The sequence below is a fragment of the Antennarius striatus genome, chromosome 2 (assembly GCF_040054535.1).
Source record: "Antennarius striatus isolate MH-2024 chromosome 2, ASM4005453v1, whole genome shotgun sequence".
NCBI classification, from domain to species: Eukaryota; Metazoa; Chordata; class Actinopteri; order Lophiiformes; family Antennariidae; genus Antennarius; species Antennarius striatus.
In genome coordinates this window covers 4,310,007-4,324,348 of record NC_090777.1, presented here as the reverse complement: position 1 = coordinate 4,324,348, position 14,342 = coordinate 4,310,007, and the positions used below count along the sequence as shown (strand labels likewise).

The 14,342-nt window shown below is 41.8% G+C and overlaps 4 protein-coding genes across 4 annotated transcripts; 1 reads left to right on the top strand and 3 right to left on the bottom strand.

The window, feature by feature from the left end:
• Positions 1-4,304: 4,304 nt before the first annotated feature.
• Positions 4,305-4,935, bottom strand: LOC137610487 (histone H2B 1/2-like). Its single transcript, XM_068338057.1, has one exon. It carries the CDS (start codon positions 4,926-4,928, stop codon positions 4,554-4,556), a length of 375 nt encoding a protein of 124 aa, XP_068194158.1. The 5' UTR covers positions 4,929-4,935; the 3' UTR covers positions 4,305-4,553.
• Positions 4,936-6,787: 1,852 nt separating this feature from the next.
• Positions 6,788-7,205, bottom strand: LOC137603298 (histone H2A). The gene has a single exon (XM_068326567.1). The coding sequence runs from the start codon at positions 7,194-7,196 to the stop codon at positions 6,813-6,815; it is 384 nt and encodes a 127-aa protein (XP_068182668.1). The 5' UTR covers positions 7,197-7,205; the 3' UTR covers positions 6,788-6,812.
• A 306-nt stretch (positions 7,206-7,511) lies between these two features.
• Positions 7,512-8,014, top strand: LOC137603265 (histone H3). Its single transcript, XM_068326523.1, has one exon. The coding sequence runs from the start codon at positions 7,512-7,514 to the stop codon at positions 7,920-7,922; it is 411 nt and encodes a 136-aa protein (XP_068182624.1). The 3' UTR covers positions 7,923-8,014.
• Positions 8,015-9,496: 1,482 nt separating this feature from the next.
• On the bottom strand, positions 9,497-9,864 carry LOC137603305 (histone H4). Its single transcript, XM_068326580.1, has one exon. It carries the CDS (start codon positions 9,854-9,856, stop codon positions 9,545-9,547), a length of 312 nt encoding a protein of 103 aa, XP_068182681.1. The 5' UTR covers positions 9,857-9,864; the 3' UTR covers positions 9,497-9,544.
• Between the last annotated feature and the right edge of the window lie 4,478 nt (positions 9,865-14,342).

The following is a 14,342-nucleotide window of genomic DNA, read 5'->3' as shown; positions in this document are numbered from 1 at the left end:
GAAACGTCTTCAAGAACTTTCTTAACGTCCAGTGGATCGACTCAACAGCTTTTGGATAACACAGTCTGTTTTCAATGGAGTCTGAACTTATCAAGTCGCCGCTGGATATGAACAACAACAACAACAACAAGGTGTTTTTCTTCCTCATATTTGTATTAGAATTTATTCTGAGTATGAGAAGACATGTTTCTGTCTTACTTAAAGTTACATTATAGTTTACTATTATTATTATATAGGTTTTTCTCTATCAACAGTAACAGCTGGCTGATCAGCTAGCTTCTACTCCAGAGAGAAAGATAACTTTATTATGGACTCACATCCCTGTTGCTGTGATTTGAGTACCAGGTTTTAATTACATTAACAGGGTTGTGTCTCCTCCAGTTTACTCAGACTTTAGAAACTATTTAGAAACCTTGACCAGCTGACTGGGAAAAGAAATACACTGGGGATAGAGACAGGGCAAGGAAAAGAGACAGACAGAGAGTGAGTGGCAGAAGGGCCAGATTGAATTTGCAGTCATAATCGTGTAGTTGCTGAAGTGGGGGCAGGATTTCCAGGACTTTGGATTTATGAGACTGTATGAGAAATTATGAGGCATTATGATCCCTAATGAGACCTTATGAGATGTTACAAAACCTTATGAGACATTATAAGCCATGAACTTACGAGACATGTGACATTATGAGACTTCATGAGAGGGCCTTACAGTCACAACATTAGCCTCAGTCTGTCCTGTCTCTCCTGCTGGACATGACTTAGCTGCAGGTGTATCCCCACCTGTATATTTGAATAAGCTTACCTCGGGCAGCTAGTTTATATTCTTTGATTGTCACGGACCTCTCGTTGTTGTGTGGGGAACTCCGATGCTTTATTCACCAGGACGAAACTCACAAAGCCGGCGTCTACCCAAATGGCCAGACCGCAACGCCGAAGCGGCCTTCGTCTTCGCATTCGTCCGTCCCACACGTACAGAGCCGTTACGGCTTCAACGGACACAGCAGTTTGTTTTCTTGTGACGGTGTAGAAAAAAACAGAAAACAAAGTCTGTTATTATTTTATTGTGGGATTTCCACGGATTCGCGCTAGTCTGACATATAATTTAATTACTTTACATGTTGTCAACATATTGTTCTTTATTTTACCCAAATGGTGTTTACAGTCTGTTGGGGTTGGGAGCCCTCTAGTGGTACTTTCTGGAGATAACACCATCAGATGCCAGCGGTGGTGCTGAAATGAGAGGATGGTGCCAGTTGAACTTTACCAGAGATGGCTCCAGCAAGTGTTTAGTCAGATGTTAGAGAAGGACAGTCACACATTTAAAAGGTCCTCTGCTTGGTAGTCCAACCAGCATTACAACCCATAATAATAGATGTTCCACTAACTGTTATGTGAGTATAAACCAGTAAATGTCAGCTCTGGAGGTTCTGGAACCCCTACTAGACCATGACAGTGAAGAGGAAGAGGATGAATCTGAGTCTTTTAACCGCGTTAAGATCAGTTCAGCTTCTGATGATTCTGATTGTGAACCAGATCAGAAATTAGTCTCCCTCTCCCTCCAGCCAAGACACACATGGAACATCTTCAACCAACCTAAACAAGTCCAGCTGGTTCCTTTTTTCTCTTCTAGATTTACATCAGACTGGTTGTGTGTCTTTAACATGGAATCAGTTCATAAGAGATGGTTCCAATGAATGATTATAATGTTTTATCTAACTGGAGAAATTTGAGTTTTGTTGTGATTCATCAACATCAAAAAGTAAATGCTGATATTTTTAAAAAAAATTTCTCCAAAATAATGTCTGGACTTAATTCTTGTTCGAATTGTATTTCTGGTCTATTTGTTTCCGGACTGCAGCTTCAGGAAAGACTCATAAAGTACCCGACCCAGAGAGAGGGAGACCCCCTCTGACCCCCTGATCAGCTCCACCAATCACAGGGGGGAGGCCACACAGTCTGCTTTGACTGGAGTATGAACAAAATACGATCACTGCTGATCATCGACGACAAGAACAAGAAAAACAACAAGAAAAACAACAACAACAACGACGATGACGACAACAAGGTGTTGTTTATCCTCATATTTACATTTGAATTTATTCAGAGTATAAGAAGACATAGTCGTGTCTTATTTAAAGTAACATAATAGTTTACTATTATTATTATTATTATTATTATTATTATAGGGGCATTTCGGAATTGTTGGACATTTTACATCCTAGCCATCAAATTCTTAATAATCCACATACAAAATACGAAAATATGCAGTTTCTGAGTATTTTTACTAGTCCTGAGAGAAAAGTATGAAAACAGTTTTAAAAATACCAAATATGTGTGGTTTACCCCCTAAAATGCCATTTTCCTCTTGTCTCACCTACCTAATGACCAAATAGGACCTCAAATGAAAATGTTCAAATTAAATTTATATTTCATTTTTTGTATTATTTATTTCATTGCTGTCTTTTCACTGTGGGAACATTTGTTTTATAAACATAATATTTCAAATAATAATTGTTATTCATGGAACACGTGTCCCACAACATGCATGCAACCCTGTTACCATTAACTTTTTAGCATGATAGAAGAAGAAAGCAGTGAGTCACATCATCCAGTTGACTTGACCTCATCCAACAGTTTTCCAAAAGAATGGGTGGAGCAAAGGTCTGTCCTCTCTTCTAGTCTTCATTTTTACGTACCCCCCTCCCCCATTTTTTTTCTGGGCTTTTTGCTGTTTTTCGTGTGTGTTCAGAACGCTCTTGTGTGTTTCATGGATATTTTGTTCTCTGTAACCTTTTTCTGTTCTGTCATTTTGTAAACAGTATTTTTACTGTACATTCTGTAATAAACTGTAAAAGAAAAAAAACCGAGTTGCTCTTTACTGTAATGCGTTTGAACGTGAACATTACATGTGGACATAAAGTTCCCAACCAAGAAATTTTGTGTACATTTTGCATGCAGAAACCAGTACAACTGAAACATAAAAGTGTATGCAATTTTCATAATGTCAACAATACCCAGTATTTTGAAACCTGGTGTACTTTGATTAACTGCATGTACCTTGTGAAGTGAAAACAAGCGTTACTGTTTGACACAGTAATTTCATTTTGAGTCTAATATCCAGTGTTTTGGTAAAGTGTGTGTGCAGAGAAAGATGTATTCTATTTTGAAATGAAGAGTTAGTATTTATTTAACAAAATGTGTTTGAGAAGAAAATCAACCATTTGGTCAGTTGTGCTTACCAGACATGAGACGTTATGTGACCATAAGTGACATTATGAGACCTCATGAAAGAGCCTTACTATCACAACATTAGCCTCAATATGTCCTGTCTCTCCTGCTGGACACGACTTAGAATTCAAAAATGTTTAAATTAATTGAAATCAAGTAATATGTGAAACCAAGTAGTTATTCAGAGAGAATGTTATCTTAGTTATTTCAATGGGAATGGAATTATATTCTGTAAACTGAGCTAATCGGGCCTTTGATATTTTATTGATGAATGTGTATCAGAAAATGCCTAAACATGCTGGGAATGTAAGATTTAAAAATAAAATTGGCCAGAAATGAATAAAAAGATTCATTCTACATTCTTCTTCTTAGTTTTACATTATAATCCTTAATTATTCTATGTTTCAATGTGTTCTGAGAATCAACAGACCAACACAAATTATCACTGAATCCATTCTGTGAAATAACTCCTAAACATAAAACACGTATGTGTTCCAACAGTAGTTCTAAGTAATTCTTTCAAAGATGCTCAACCCTCTAAATTTTGTCTTTAATTGAAAATAGTATTTCTGAGGTTTTTAAGGATACAGTATCACACTATGAAAATGCTGGACTGTAAAACCTATTATTTTCATGTTCTGAAGTTTTATTTGTGTATTTTTCCCAAACGTCAACATAATATGACCATATATTATGACCATATAAGAAATACATATATGTACACACATTTCTAGTTTTGAAATGGCTTTTTTGGAAATAACTAAATATTAAAATAAAAGCACACTTTGAAACGTTGTCTACTATATTTTGTTTGTGGCTTTAAAACGAATTGATCTAAAATCACCCCCAACAGTTTAGTTCCATATACGCTTTTAAATTTAGCACCATGTAACATGAGTTGAATTGACACCAGTTCTGTTTTCTATTAGTGGACGCTTCCAGTATCAGGATGGTGTTTGACGGCGAGAAAAGAAGTCCAAACAGCAAACAGTCTGCAGAGTGGTGATGGGGGGATGGTTACCTGGGGGGGGGGCATTGTTCATGAGGCTGACTGCAGTGGGGAAGAACAATCCCAATGCGATTAATTGACGTCGCTGCGCGCAGGTTTCTGTGTAAAATTATTAAGGAAGAGTGGTGGCTGAACTGTTCATCTCGTTCTGACATCTAACACCGTAGTATTTAATGTCTAGTTATAACCTGATTACAATAAGTTGGTCCATCAGACCACAGAACAGAAACCCGCGTCTACTGACAGACCGGATCAGCTCTCCTGAGGAGGTGGTGGCTCTTAGAAGAGCCGTTGGGCTGGGGGGTCAGCAGGAGGAGGTCTACTTGGAGCTGGTGTACTTGGTCACGGCCTTGGTGCCCTCAGACACGGCGTGCTTGGCCAGCTCCCCGGGCAGCAGGAGACGCACGGCGGTCTGGATCTCCCTGGAGGTGATGGTGGAGCGCTTGTTGTAGTGAGCCAGACGAGAGGCCTCACCGGCGATGCGTTCAAAGATGTCGTTCACAAACGAGTTCATGATGCCCATGGCCTTAGACGAGATCCCGGTGTCTGGGTGCACCTGCTTCAGCACCTTGTACACGTAGATGGCGTAGCTCTCCTTCCTGGTCCTCCTCCGCTTCTTGCCGGTCTTGCTGGCGGTCTTGCTCACGGCTTTCTTCGAGCCCTTCTTGGGCGCTGACTTCGCTGGTTCAGGCATTCTTCTTCTTTCTGATCACACAGAAATGAATCCCGACGCACCAGAGTGACTCTATTTGTACAGACTCCATTCAAAGCAGACTGTGTGGTCTCCTTCCTGTGATTGGTGGAGCTGATCACGGGGTTAGAGGGGGTCTCCGTCTCTCTTTGGGTCGGGGTCTTGATTCGTCTTTGCTGAAGCTGCAGTCTGGAGACAAACAGACCAGAAACACAATTCTAACGACAATAAAGTTCAAACAAGAACCTTTAATGAAAACACACAAACTGCTGTTATTCTCTTTTGAACTGGTTTGTATTCATGTTAGAAAAACTGACATATCCAGTGTAATAGTTTACATAACATGGTTTTTAGAAGCCTAAAAAAATAGCATTATTTTTCATTGGGTGATGTTGATAAATTAAAATGGAATACGTCTTAAATTCAGGTTCTAACTGACCCATACAGATGAAACTAAAATTATTCATTGGAACTATCTTTTATGAACAGATATCATGTAAAGACACACAATCAGTGTGATATAAATCCGAATGTTATGTTGATCATGTTATGTGATGTATCTTTTAATTGTACAGTAAGTGTTTGAATATGTACATTTTCACTATATTGTAGATGTATTTTACTATTTTGTGCTTGTTATACATCATGGCCAGGGGACTACAGATGAAAACTAGCCTTCTGGCTAATTCTGGCTTTTTTAACCATGTGTAATCATGTGTTTTATGGAAATGCATTGTCCCCTTTCAAATAAACCAAACAAAAAAACAAAAACCAACCGGACTTGTTTTAGGTTGGTTGAAGATATTCCATGTGTGTCTTTACTGGAGGAACAGGGAGACTTATTTCTGATCTGGTTCACGCTCAGAATCATCAGAATCTGAAGTGATGTTAACATCCTCTTAAGATTAGAGAACTTTTAAAATATGGAGCCTGTTAGTAAAAGTCAGTCAGCTTTAAAGGGTAATTTTGAAATTAAAAAATAACTTGTGAACTAAAATGTAATTTGCCAATTAAATAAAAATTCAGCAGTTTTCAACTACATCATAAAGTATCTCCTCCTAAAGGTGTTTTCTTTTTTAAAGTAAAGGTTTAAATGATTTTACAGAAATAATAATAGAGCAGGACACACGAGTCTTGAGAATCCTTCAACCTTAGTAAAAATAATTCCAATTAAAAAAGAAGACTTTAAACCACATGAACAGGCTGTTTCCTGGTTGTTTTAATTCTATGGACAAAGTTGTTTCCTTCTTAACTCCCTCAATGTCTGAACATTTTTTATTTGACTCTAGATTTCTGAACAATTTAAATGAATGTAATCTGTGACTAATGTCATGAAACCTGCTTGTTTCTTTTAGAATTTCTTCAAATGTTTTTACAAACTTCTATTAGAAACAAATGAAAATAAATTGTATTCCATGATCATTTTACACTATAATCCTTATTTTACCTTTCATTTTTTTTGAAAATAGTCTGCAGTCCCTCAATGTCTGAGGGATTTCATTTGACTCCAGATTTCTAAACAGTCTAAATGATTGTAATCCTTTACTAGTCATGAAGCCTGCTTGTTTTAGAATTAGTCAGAGGCTTTTTACAAACTTGTCAGAAAGTGTTGAAAATAAATTGTATTCGAATTAAGTGTATCAAAGCCACTGAAATGAGTTACTGTGAACACATCCTGTACATATTAAAGTGGTCAGTAGGGTTTCAATAATCTGATCAGATTTCAGTGGTGAATTGTTCAACCCTAAAGACTGAGCAGTTTCAGAACTTGTTTGAATTGGGTTCATGATTTTTGATGGTGAAATGTGGAGGAAAAACGTGTCTGTTTGTCAGCCTTGTGTGGCTCTGAAAAGAGCCGTTGTGTTGCCGCTTGTGGGCTCCAGCAGTTCACTTCTTGGCAGCCTTCTCGGTCTTCTTGGGCAGCAGGACGGCCTGGATGTTGGGCAGCACGCCGCCCTGAGCGATGGTCACCCCGCCCAGCAGCTTGTTGAGCTCCTCGTCGTTGCGGACAGCCAGCTGCAGGTGACGGGGGATGATCCGAGTCTTCTTGTTGTCACGGGCAGCGTTTCCAGCCAGCTCCAGGATCTCAGCGGTCAGGTACTCCAGCACAGCCGCCAGGTAGACGGGGGCGCCGGCACCGACGCGCTGCGCATAGTTCCCTTTACGCAGCAGCCGGTGAACACGGCCGACCGGGAACTGGAGCCCGGCACGAGAGGAGCGGGTCTTGGCCTTAGCTCTGGCTTTACCGCCGGTTTTACCACGTCCGCTCATGTTCGACTGGTTTCTCTAGAGATGTAGCTCACAGAAAATGGGACTCACAGCGACCCCACCTTCACTTATATGGAGCAGAGCGCGCCACTCTCCCCGCCGGACCAACCAGAAAGAGGCTGACGGGAGCTGGTCAGACGGGACGTTCCAGCTCTACTCGGCTCCAATGAGCTGCGGGCTGTGTGACGCTCCACTGGGCGGAGCTGAGCTCCAGGAGGAGCCCCCCACCAACCAGTGGTCGCCCTCGGACGCTTTAAGAGCAGCGGCTCTCCTGTCTCTGCAGCATTCTTGTGTTCCTGTGGAGACAAGCAAGAAACGATGGCGAGAACCAAGCAGACTGCTCGTAAGTCTACTGGAGGCAAAGCCCCCAGAAAGCAGCTGGCCACCAAAGCAGCTCGGAAGAGCGCTCCGGCCACCGGCGGCGTGAAGAAGCCTCACCGTTACAGGCCCGGTACCGTGGCTCTGAGAGAGATCCGTCGCTACCAGAAGTCGACCGAGCTGCTGATCCGGAAGCTGCCCTTCCAGCGTCTGGTGAGAGAGATCGCTCAGGACTTCAAGACCGACCTGCGCTTCCAGAGCTCCGCTGTCATGGCTCTGCAGGAGGCCAGCGAGGCTTACCTGGTGGGCCTGTTCGAGGACACCAACCTGTGCGCCATCCACGCCAAGAGGGTGACCATCATGCCCAAAGACATCCAGCTGGCCCGCCGCATCCGCGGGGAGAGGGCTTAGACTGACGTCACAGCCCCGCTGACACCCCAACGGCTCTTTTCAGAGCCTCTTCATTCACTGATGAGAGCTTCTCCTGAGTTCAGAAGATTTGGGTTCAGTTCTTTGATTACATGTTTATGAAACAGAATATAGGTGTTACATTCTGGGATTGATTTGTTGAAATAATGAAGGTTGCTACAACTTTTGCGGCTGGAATCTCAAGAGCAGCATCATCACCTGTATTAATATATTCCACTGAACTAGATTATTATTTAAGTACTAGGTTCCAGTGTGTAAACTTGAATAATGTCACATTTTAGAAAAGTAACTCGTGGAGTCACACATGGTTCAGTGTGGGTCGGTCCCCAGCCTGGATAAATGCAGAGTTGCTGCAGGAAGGGCATCACACATAAAAACTTTGCCAAACACACATGAGCATTCATCTAAATGAATAATGGACGACACGCTGTGGTGACCCCAGCGGGATCAGACCAGAGTTTTATTCAGTGAGTTGACATTTATTACATTCGTGGATGATACAAATTAATTTTGTTCAGAGCCACTAAAGATTCAGACTTGAAGAGATTGTTAACAGACAGAAAAGGAGTCCATCAGGTTAAAAGCATTCTAGCCATAATGTTTAAAAAATATTGTAAAATGGTGTTTGGTGGATTCAACTAATACTGAAGGGAGTTTAAATTGCGAGAATAAATTAAATTCTTGGGAGTAATTGTAAATCATAAATTCAGTTGGAAATTGTGTAAAAGTATTGGTTTTATATGTAACTTTAAGTCATTAAATTGTTTTTCAACATGAGCCAAGTTTTTGAACAAGTGTACATATTGTATTACTAACTTGTAACCCGAAGTCGCGACCCATCACTCCGCCTCCCCCAGTCATGTGTGGTTATTAATCATGTGTGATTAACTGCATGCCAGCAGGCCCCTAGTGTGTGTTGTGTTTATAGGGGCCTGTATACAGTGTTTGTGCTACTAACACGTATATATGTACGTGCATGTACAACAAGGAGTGTAAAAGATATTTTCCCCGTTTGTGGAGACAATAAAGTGTGTTTAATCTTTAACACCGTATATGTCATTGTGTTGAGGTTGGGGGAGAAACACACAGAAAGCTTCAAATTATGAAGGCATTGATAAAAATGTTTTTGGTGTCTTAGTTTTAGATATTTTATACTTATACCTTGGAAAACTCTTCTGAATACAGAATAAAACACACGAATTTCAGATCAGAAACTAAAAGAGGTCCCTAACTAAGACCGGTTGGCCTGTCTCTACATTTGGCATAGTCCCCTGAGCAGTACCAGAAATGTTCTATCCATTACTCTGTAGCCATTTAGTCGACAGATGATAAAGGAAACGGCGTGGATCTCTTTCACCTGGGGGGGGGGGGTCTCGCCATAACTGGACTAGTCAAACTAGTCCAGTTCTAGCGAGACTAGTTCCCGCTAGTTTGGACATGGGCAAATAGTCTGATCGGGGTCTTAGTTTAACCATGTGTTCCTAACTTTGTCAGTTGAATGCACACGTTAGGTTTTGTACTAATATTTGTAGACACAACTGGACTCTTTCTGAACTCAGTGCTGGTCCTGAAAAGGACCTTTGGTTGATGACGTCACTAGTGGTCTAGCCCCCGAAGCCGTACAGGGTGCGTCCCTGCCTCTTCAGAGCATACACCACATCCATGGCGGTGACGGTCTTTCTCTTGGCGTGCTCGGTGTACGTGACGGCATCACGGATCACGTTCTCCAGGAACACCTTCAACACACCGCGGGTCTCCTCGTAGATCAGACCGGAGATCCGCTTCACTCCACCACGGCGAGCCAGGCGGCGGATAGCGGGCTTGGTGATTCCCTGGATGTTATCACGGAGAACTTTCCGGTGACGCTTGGCGCCTCCTTTCCCGAGTCCTTTTCCTCCCTTTCCTCTTCCACTCATCTTCAGATCACAAGTTCTGGACTGCATGAGGAGCTGTTGGTTCTCACAGATGTATATGTCTCCTCTGCGGACGTGATAGAGGACAGAGGCGGGGCTACTTTTCTCCTGACTGGAACCCCACCGTTGTCAATAGGGTGGAGAAATTAGAGCAGTGGTCTCTTTGGAGGAACGGAAAGTATGTCTTTATTATTTTATTTTATTATAACATTTACTTTAATTATTTACTTTAATCTTTTAATTATTTTTGATTATTTACTTTTTTTTAACATTTCTTTTTTCTTTACTCTCAGCATTACTTCCTGGTCCTCTCTGTCCTATATGGTGACTTTCTACAGTAAATGGAACTCTAGTGGATCAACTGAAGTTGTGTCACAACCTTTGACCCTTTCAATCCACATCGCTCGACACGTGTGGTGAACGCGATGTGTGGAATCTATTCCAACGATGATAGTTACACAGAATTTGAAGTGGTGACGACAAATGATAAGTTGAACTTTTGATTTTCAAGCGTAACAGTAAGAGTCAGGGGAAAGTAACTTGAGGACTGGACATGTTAGAGGAGCCCGAAGGAAAATCCTTACAGTACAACCTGAGAATGTGATCAGATCCTTCATGACGCACTGCATGTGGACAGATTTGATCTTTAGGGGATATTGTTGGCTCATTGTAAATACATTTCTATAATTGCTTTTTGTTAATTTTCTTGTTTCTTGTTAATTATTCTATTTTGGGTCCAGTTCTCCAGTCGCTGCTGTCCAGGGTCCTGAAATATCAACCACTGCACAAACTGCTCTGCTTCCTGTTGCTGTGTTCTTCTCTTCATGCAGGCTGAATTTGAAGGCTGGCACAAACAGGAAGTAGGATGTACCAGTTCGCATCCCGAGCACTGCCGAGGTGCCCTTGAGCAAGGCACCGTCCCCTCCACAAGCTGCTCATTCGGGGCACTCCAAAGAAGGGGTTGCCCGTCACTCAGCCTCCCTGTATTTACTGCATTTCTACAGGCCACTTTGTGTGTGTTTGGTTGTTTCAGAGGCCTGTTCCAAAAAAACATATATATGCATGATTACTACCCATGATTGGAAACATAATAATTTCCTCACGGGGATCATTAAGGTGTACGGAGCCCCTGAGGTGACATGGAGAAAAAAATAAGGCATGGACAGAAAAAAAAACTCCATCTTTGCGAGATCTCTCAAAACTTTTGCGAGACTTTGCAAAACTACAGGTATATATACTTCCGGGTCGCTTTGGCGATCAAGAGTAAAAACACTGGAGGACACCCATCCATATGAGTGGTTAATTGAGTTTTATTTTGAAATCGGCCTAAAATATAAGGACATTCAAGAAGTTCTTAGTAGGACTAAGCCTGAGACGTTTGAAAAGGATTCTCGCTGCAAGGGGATACACTTGTCGCAAATCCTACTCTGACCTGCCCGTTTTGATAGACTTCATACGCAGTGAGCCCCAGTCCTCTGGGATGCTTCATGCGTACTTCTGGATGTACGTGAAATGCAGGGAACACGGTCTGCGTGTGAGGAAGGAGGATGTACGATCGGTGCTGAAGGAGCTGGATCCCACAGGACAGATCCTGAGGTGGGCAAGGCATCTTAGACGGCGGAACTACTTCTCTAAAGGGCCCAACTTCATCTGGCACATCGACTTCTATGAAAAACTCGAGCCATATGGCATTTGTGTTAATGGAAGTATCGACGGTTTTTCGAGGAAAATTGTCTAGCTAAATGCTTACACAACAAATACTGGCCCGAAGCTGATCGGAGGAGACTACATTGAGACTGTACAGCGTTTAAAAGGCTGCCCCAGAGTTGTGAGAGGCGATCTTGGAACTGAAAATGGTCATGTCAGAGACTTTCGGCGTGTCCTCGTCCCAACTCATGCAGATGGCATCGATAGGTACTTGGAAGGAGCCAGCACCGCCAATCAACAAATCGAGTATTGGTGGGGGTTTCTGCGCTGTCAATGTGTGGAGTGTCGCTTGTGTTTGTTTTCCCGACCTGCGAGACAACGGCTCCTTTGACAGTGGTTTCCTAGACAAAAGTCTCCTTCAGTTTTGTTTCATGGGACTCATCCAGGTGAGTGTCTAAACTAGTTTGGTTCTCATATTGTGGGAGACTTGTAAAACTCATATCACATCGAGAAGATTATATAAAACGGGAGAACACAAACTTATGACAGTTGCCACAGCAACAGAGAGAGAGGAAGAGGAGGAGAGAGAGGGGGAGAGAAAGGACAAGGGGGAGAGGTTGGGAGGGAGGGAGAGGGGGAGGGAGGTAGATATTTAATATGTATGATTTAGCTTTTGTTTCTGAATAACTTTGTCCCCACCTTGTTTTCCCAATAGGACGAACTCGATGACACTGCTACTGTTTGGAACGGACACTCCATCAGGCCATCGAAGAACGTGAATGTTCCACGTGATCGCCCCAATACTATGTATGTCTTGTCTGAACCCTACGGGACAAGAGACTTTCTTTCCCTGCTGAGGAGGACCATATTCAACGGTGCAAAAGTGTGTGTGTCTTTCGCTTGACTGTACCTTGTGATCCTGATGTGTATGAACTCTGCAATATTATCATGGCTGAATCCCATCTGACTCCACCAACAGATCCATCCCAGGCTTTGAACTTGTACATGCACCTGAGAGACACTATTCTTGCGTCTTTTTTTTCAACACAGCTGATTGATGAGCCTGTGCAGAAATGAAGGATTTTTTTCAGCTTGGACTTGGTCAGCATTTTTCACGTATCGTTGTAAATGGTCAAAGGTTGTTTCTTCTGTCTGAGACAGAAGTGTTTTTGTTGTTTCAAGCAGCTTGGACACTCGTTTGCCTGTTGGATCTTAAATTACATCAGTTAATCGCAAAACTTTATCCACGATTTCATACATGAACCATACTGTCGGGAGTTCTAATTCTGTTATTGATTATGACACACTGTCATTTGTAGGGACCATAATAGGCCGCTGTGCGAGTTATCTGACAATCAACAAAATGAATGAATAAGTGGATTACGTATCGATGTCAAAGCATGGGAGCCATGAGCGCTCTCCAAAGCTGAAGTCACCGTGACATTCCATGTTTTCCGTCCACCTTGTCTCTTTTTATGTGCAGTATGTCCTCTTGAGGGACGTCTCTTGAACGCAGGAAAATTCTCCACATCCCCCTCCATTAGCAGCTCCTCTGTCTGCCGTTGTGGTTATGATTCACACCATCCTGTAAAACTGAACCACGTGAATGGGTGTTCACCAGTCTGCTTTCTGCGTAACACCAAAACGACCCGGAAGTAGCATGTCGCAAAGGTTTTGCGAGATGATGGACTTTTTTTTCCCTCCATGTCACCTAAGGGGCTCCGTAAAAGTGTACTTCTTATTCTTCTAAAACTGATTTATCATTTGTCAGAGGGTGATGATATGTTCTATAACCCCCAGAGGGTGGCAGCAGAGCACCACAGGATGGAATTAGGTTGAGTTAGCCTGGCTGTGTACATTTGACCGGAGACAATTTAACAGCAGTCACACTTGTAAATGTCAACTTTTCACAACATGGAGAAAAATCATGTGGGAGCACATTGGGAGGTCACAGTTCTTTTGGTTTAAGTCAGATTTACATAATTTAAAAAACACAAATTTATATTATGGAAGTAAATGTAAATGTCTGTTTGCAGATGCTGTCTGCAAGAAAAAAGAAAGACATTTTCACTTCCAAATCATTTTAACAGGAGTCTAATATAATATAAGAAAGATGACCGACATGAGAACTCACAAAAAGCACCTTGTCAAATGCTGGTGGCTTCCAGCAACTGGGGGGGGGGGCAGGGGAAGAAATCCGTCTACAACCTAGAATAACATCAAATCATGGTGTGTGTTATATGTGGAGTTTTCTTTTTGGTTTCCTCTCATACTGCATGTCTATGTATACAGTATGTGTGTTTGAGGGAAAGACAGGGATGCTCAGCAATAACATGATATACTATATTATGATTTGAATCATGAATTGAATCATGATTTGTTTATGAGGAGGAGATTCTCGGTGTACGTGCACAAGGAGCTGTATAGGCCAGTGTTTGTGTGTTACATTATATTCATATCAAAGAGAAATACAATGGTATTATTTCTGCACATTTTTTAGATAATCTAATAGACCTGACATCACTGACATTCACTCAGGTCTGGACTGGAGGCGTGTGTGTGTGTGTGTGTGTGTGTGTGTGTGTGTGTGTGTGTGTGTGTGTGTGTGTGTGTGTGTGTGTGTGTGTGTGTGTGTGTTCTCCTCTGAGTGACTGATGTAGCAGATAATAAAAATTAAGGAAATCTAAGAACGAGTAAACCTCACCAGATTGTTTTGTCTCTTTATTAAATCACACAAATGTTTATTATCTGTTTTAAACTCAAATGTGACTGTTCTGTGACAGTGCTCTCTTTGTGTGTTTGTGTAAGTGATACAATTTGATTTCTTTAAAATAAATATAAT

What these genes read in the sequence shown, in the direction of transcription:
- LOC137603298 (XM_068326567.1), bottom strand. Translation starts at nt 7,196, where the DNA reads ATGAGCGGACGTGGTAAAACCGGCGGTAAAGCCAGAGCTAAGGCCAAG.
- LOC137603305 (XM_068326580.1), bottom strand. Translation starts at nt 9,856, where the DNA reads ATGAGTGGAAGAGGAAAGGGAGGAAAAGGACTCGGGAAAGGAGGCGCC.
- LOC137603265 (XM_068326523.1), top strand. Translation starts at nt 7,512, where the DNA reads ATGGCGAGAACCAAGCAGACTGCTCGTAAGTCTACTGGAGGCAAAGCC.
- LOC137610487 (XM_068338057.1), bottom strand. Translation starts at nt 4,928, where the DNA reads ATGCCTGAACCAGCGAAGTCAGCGCCCAAGAAGGGCTCGAAGAAAGCC.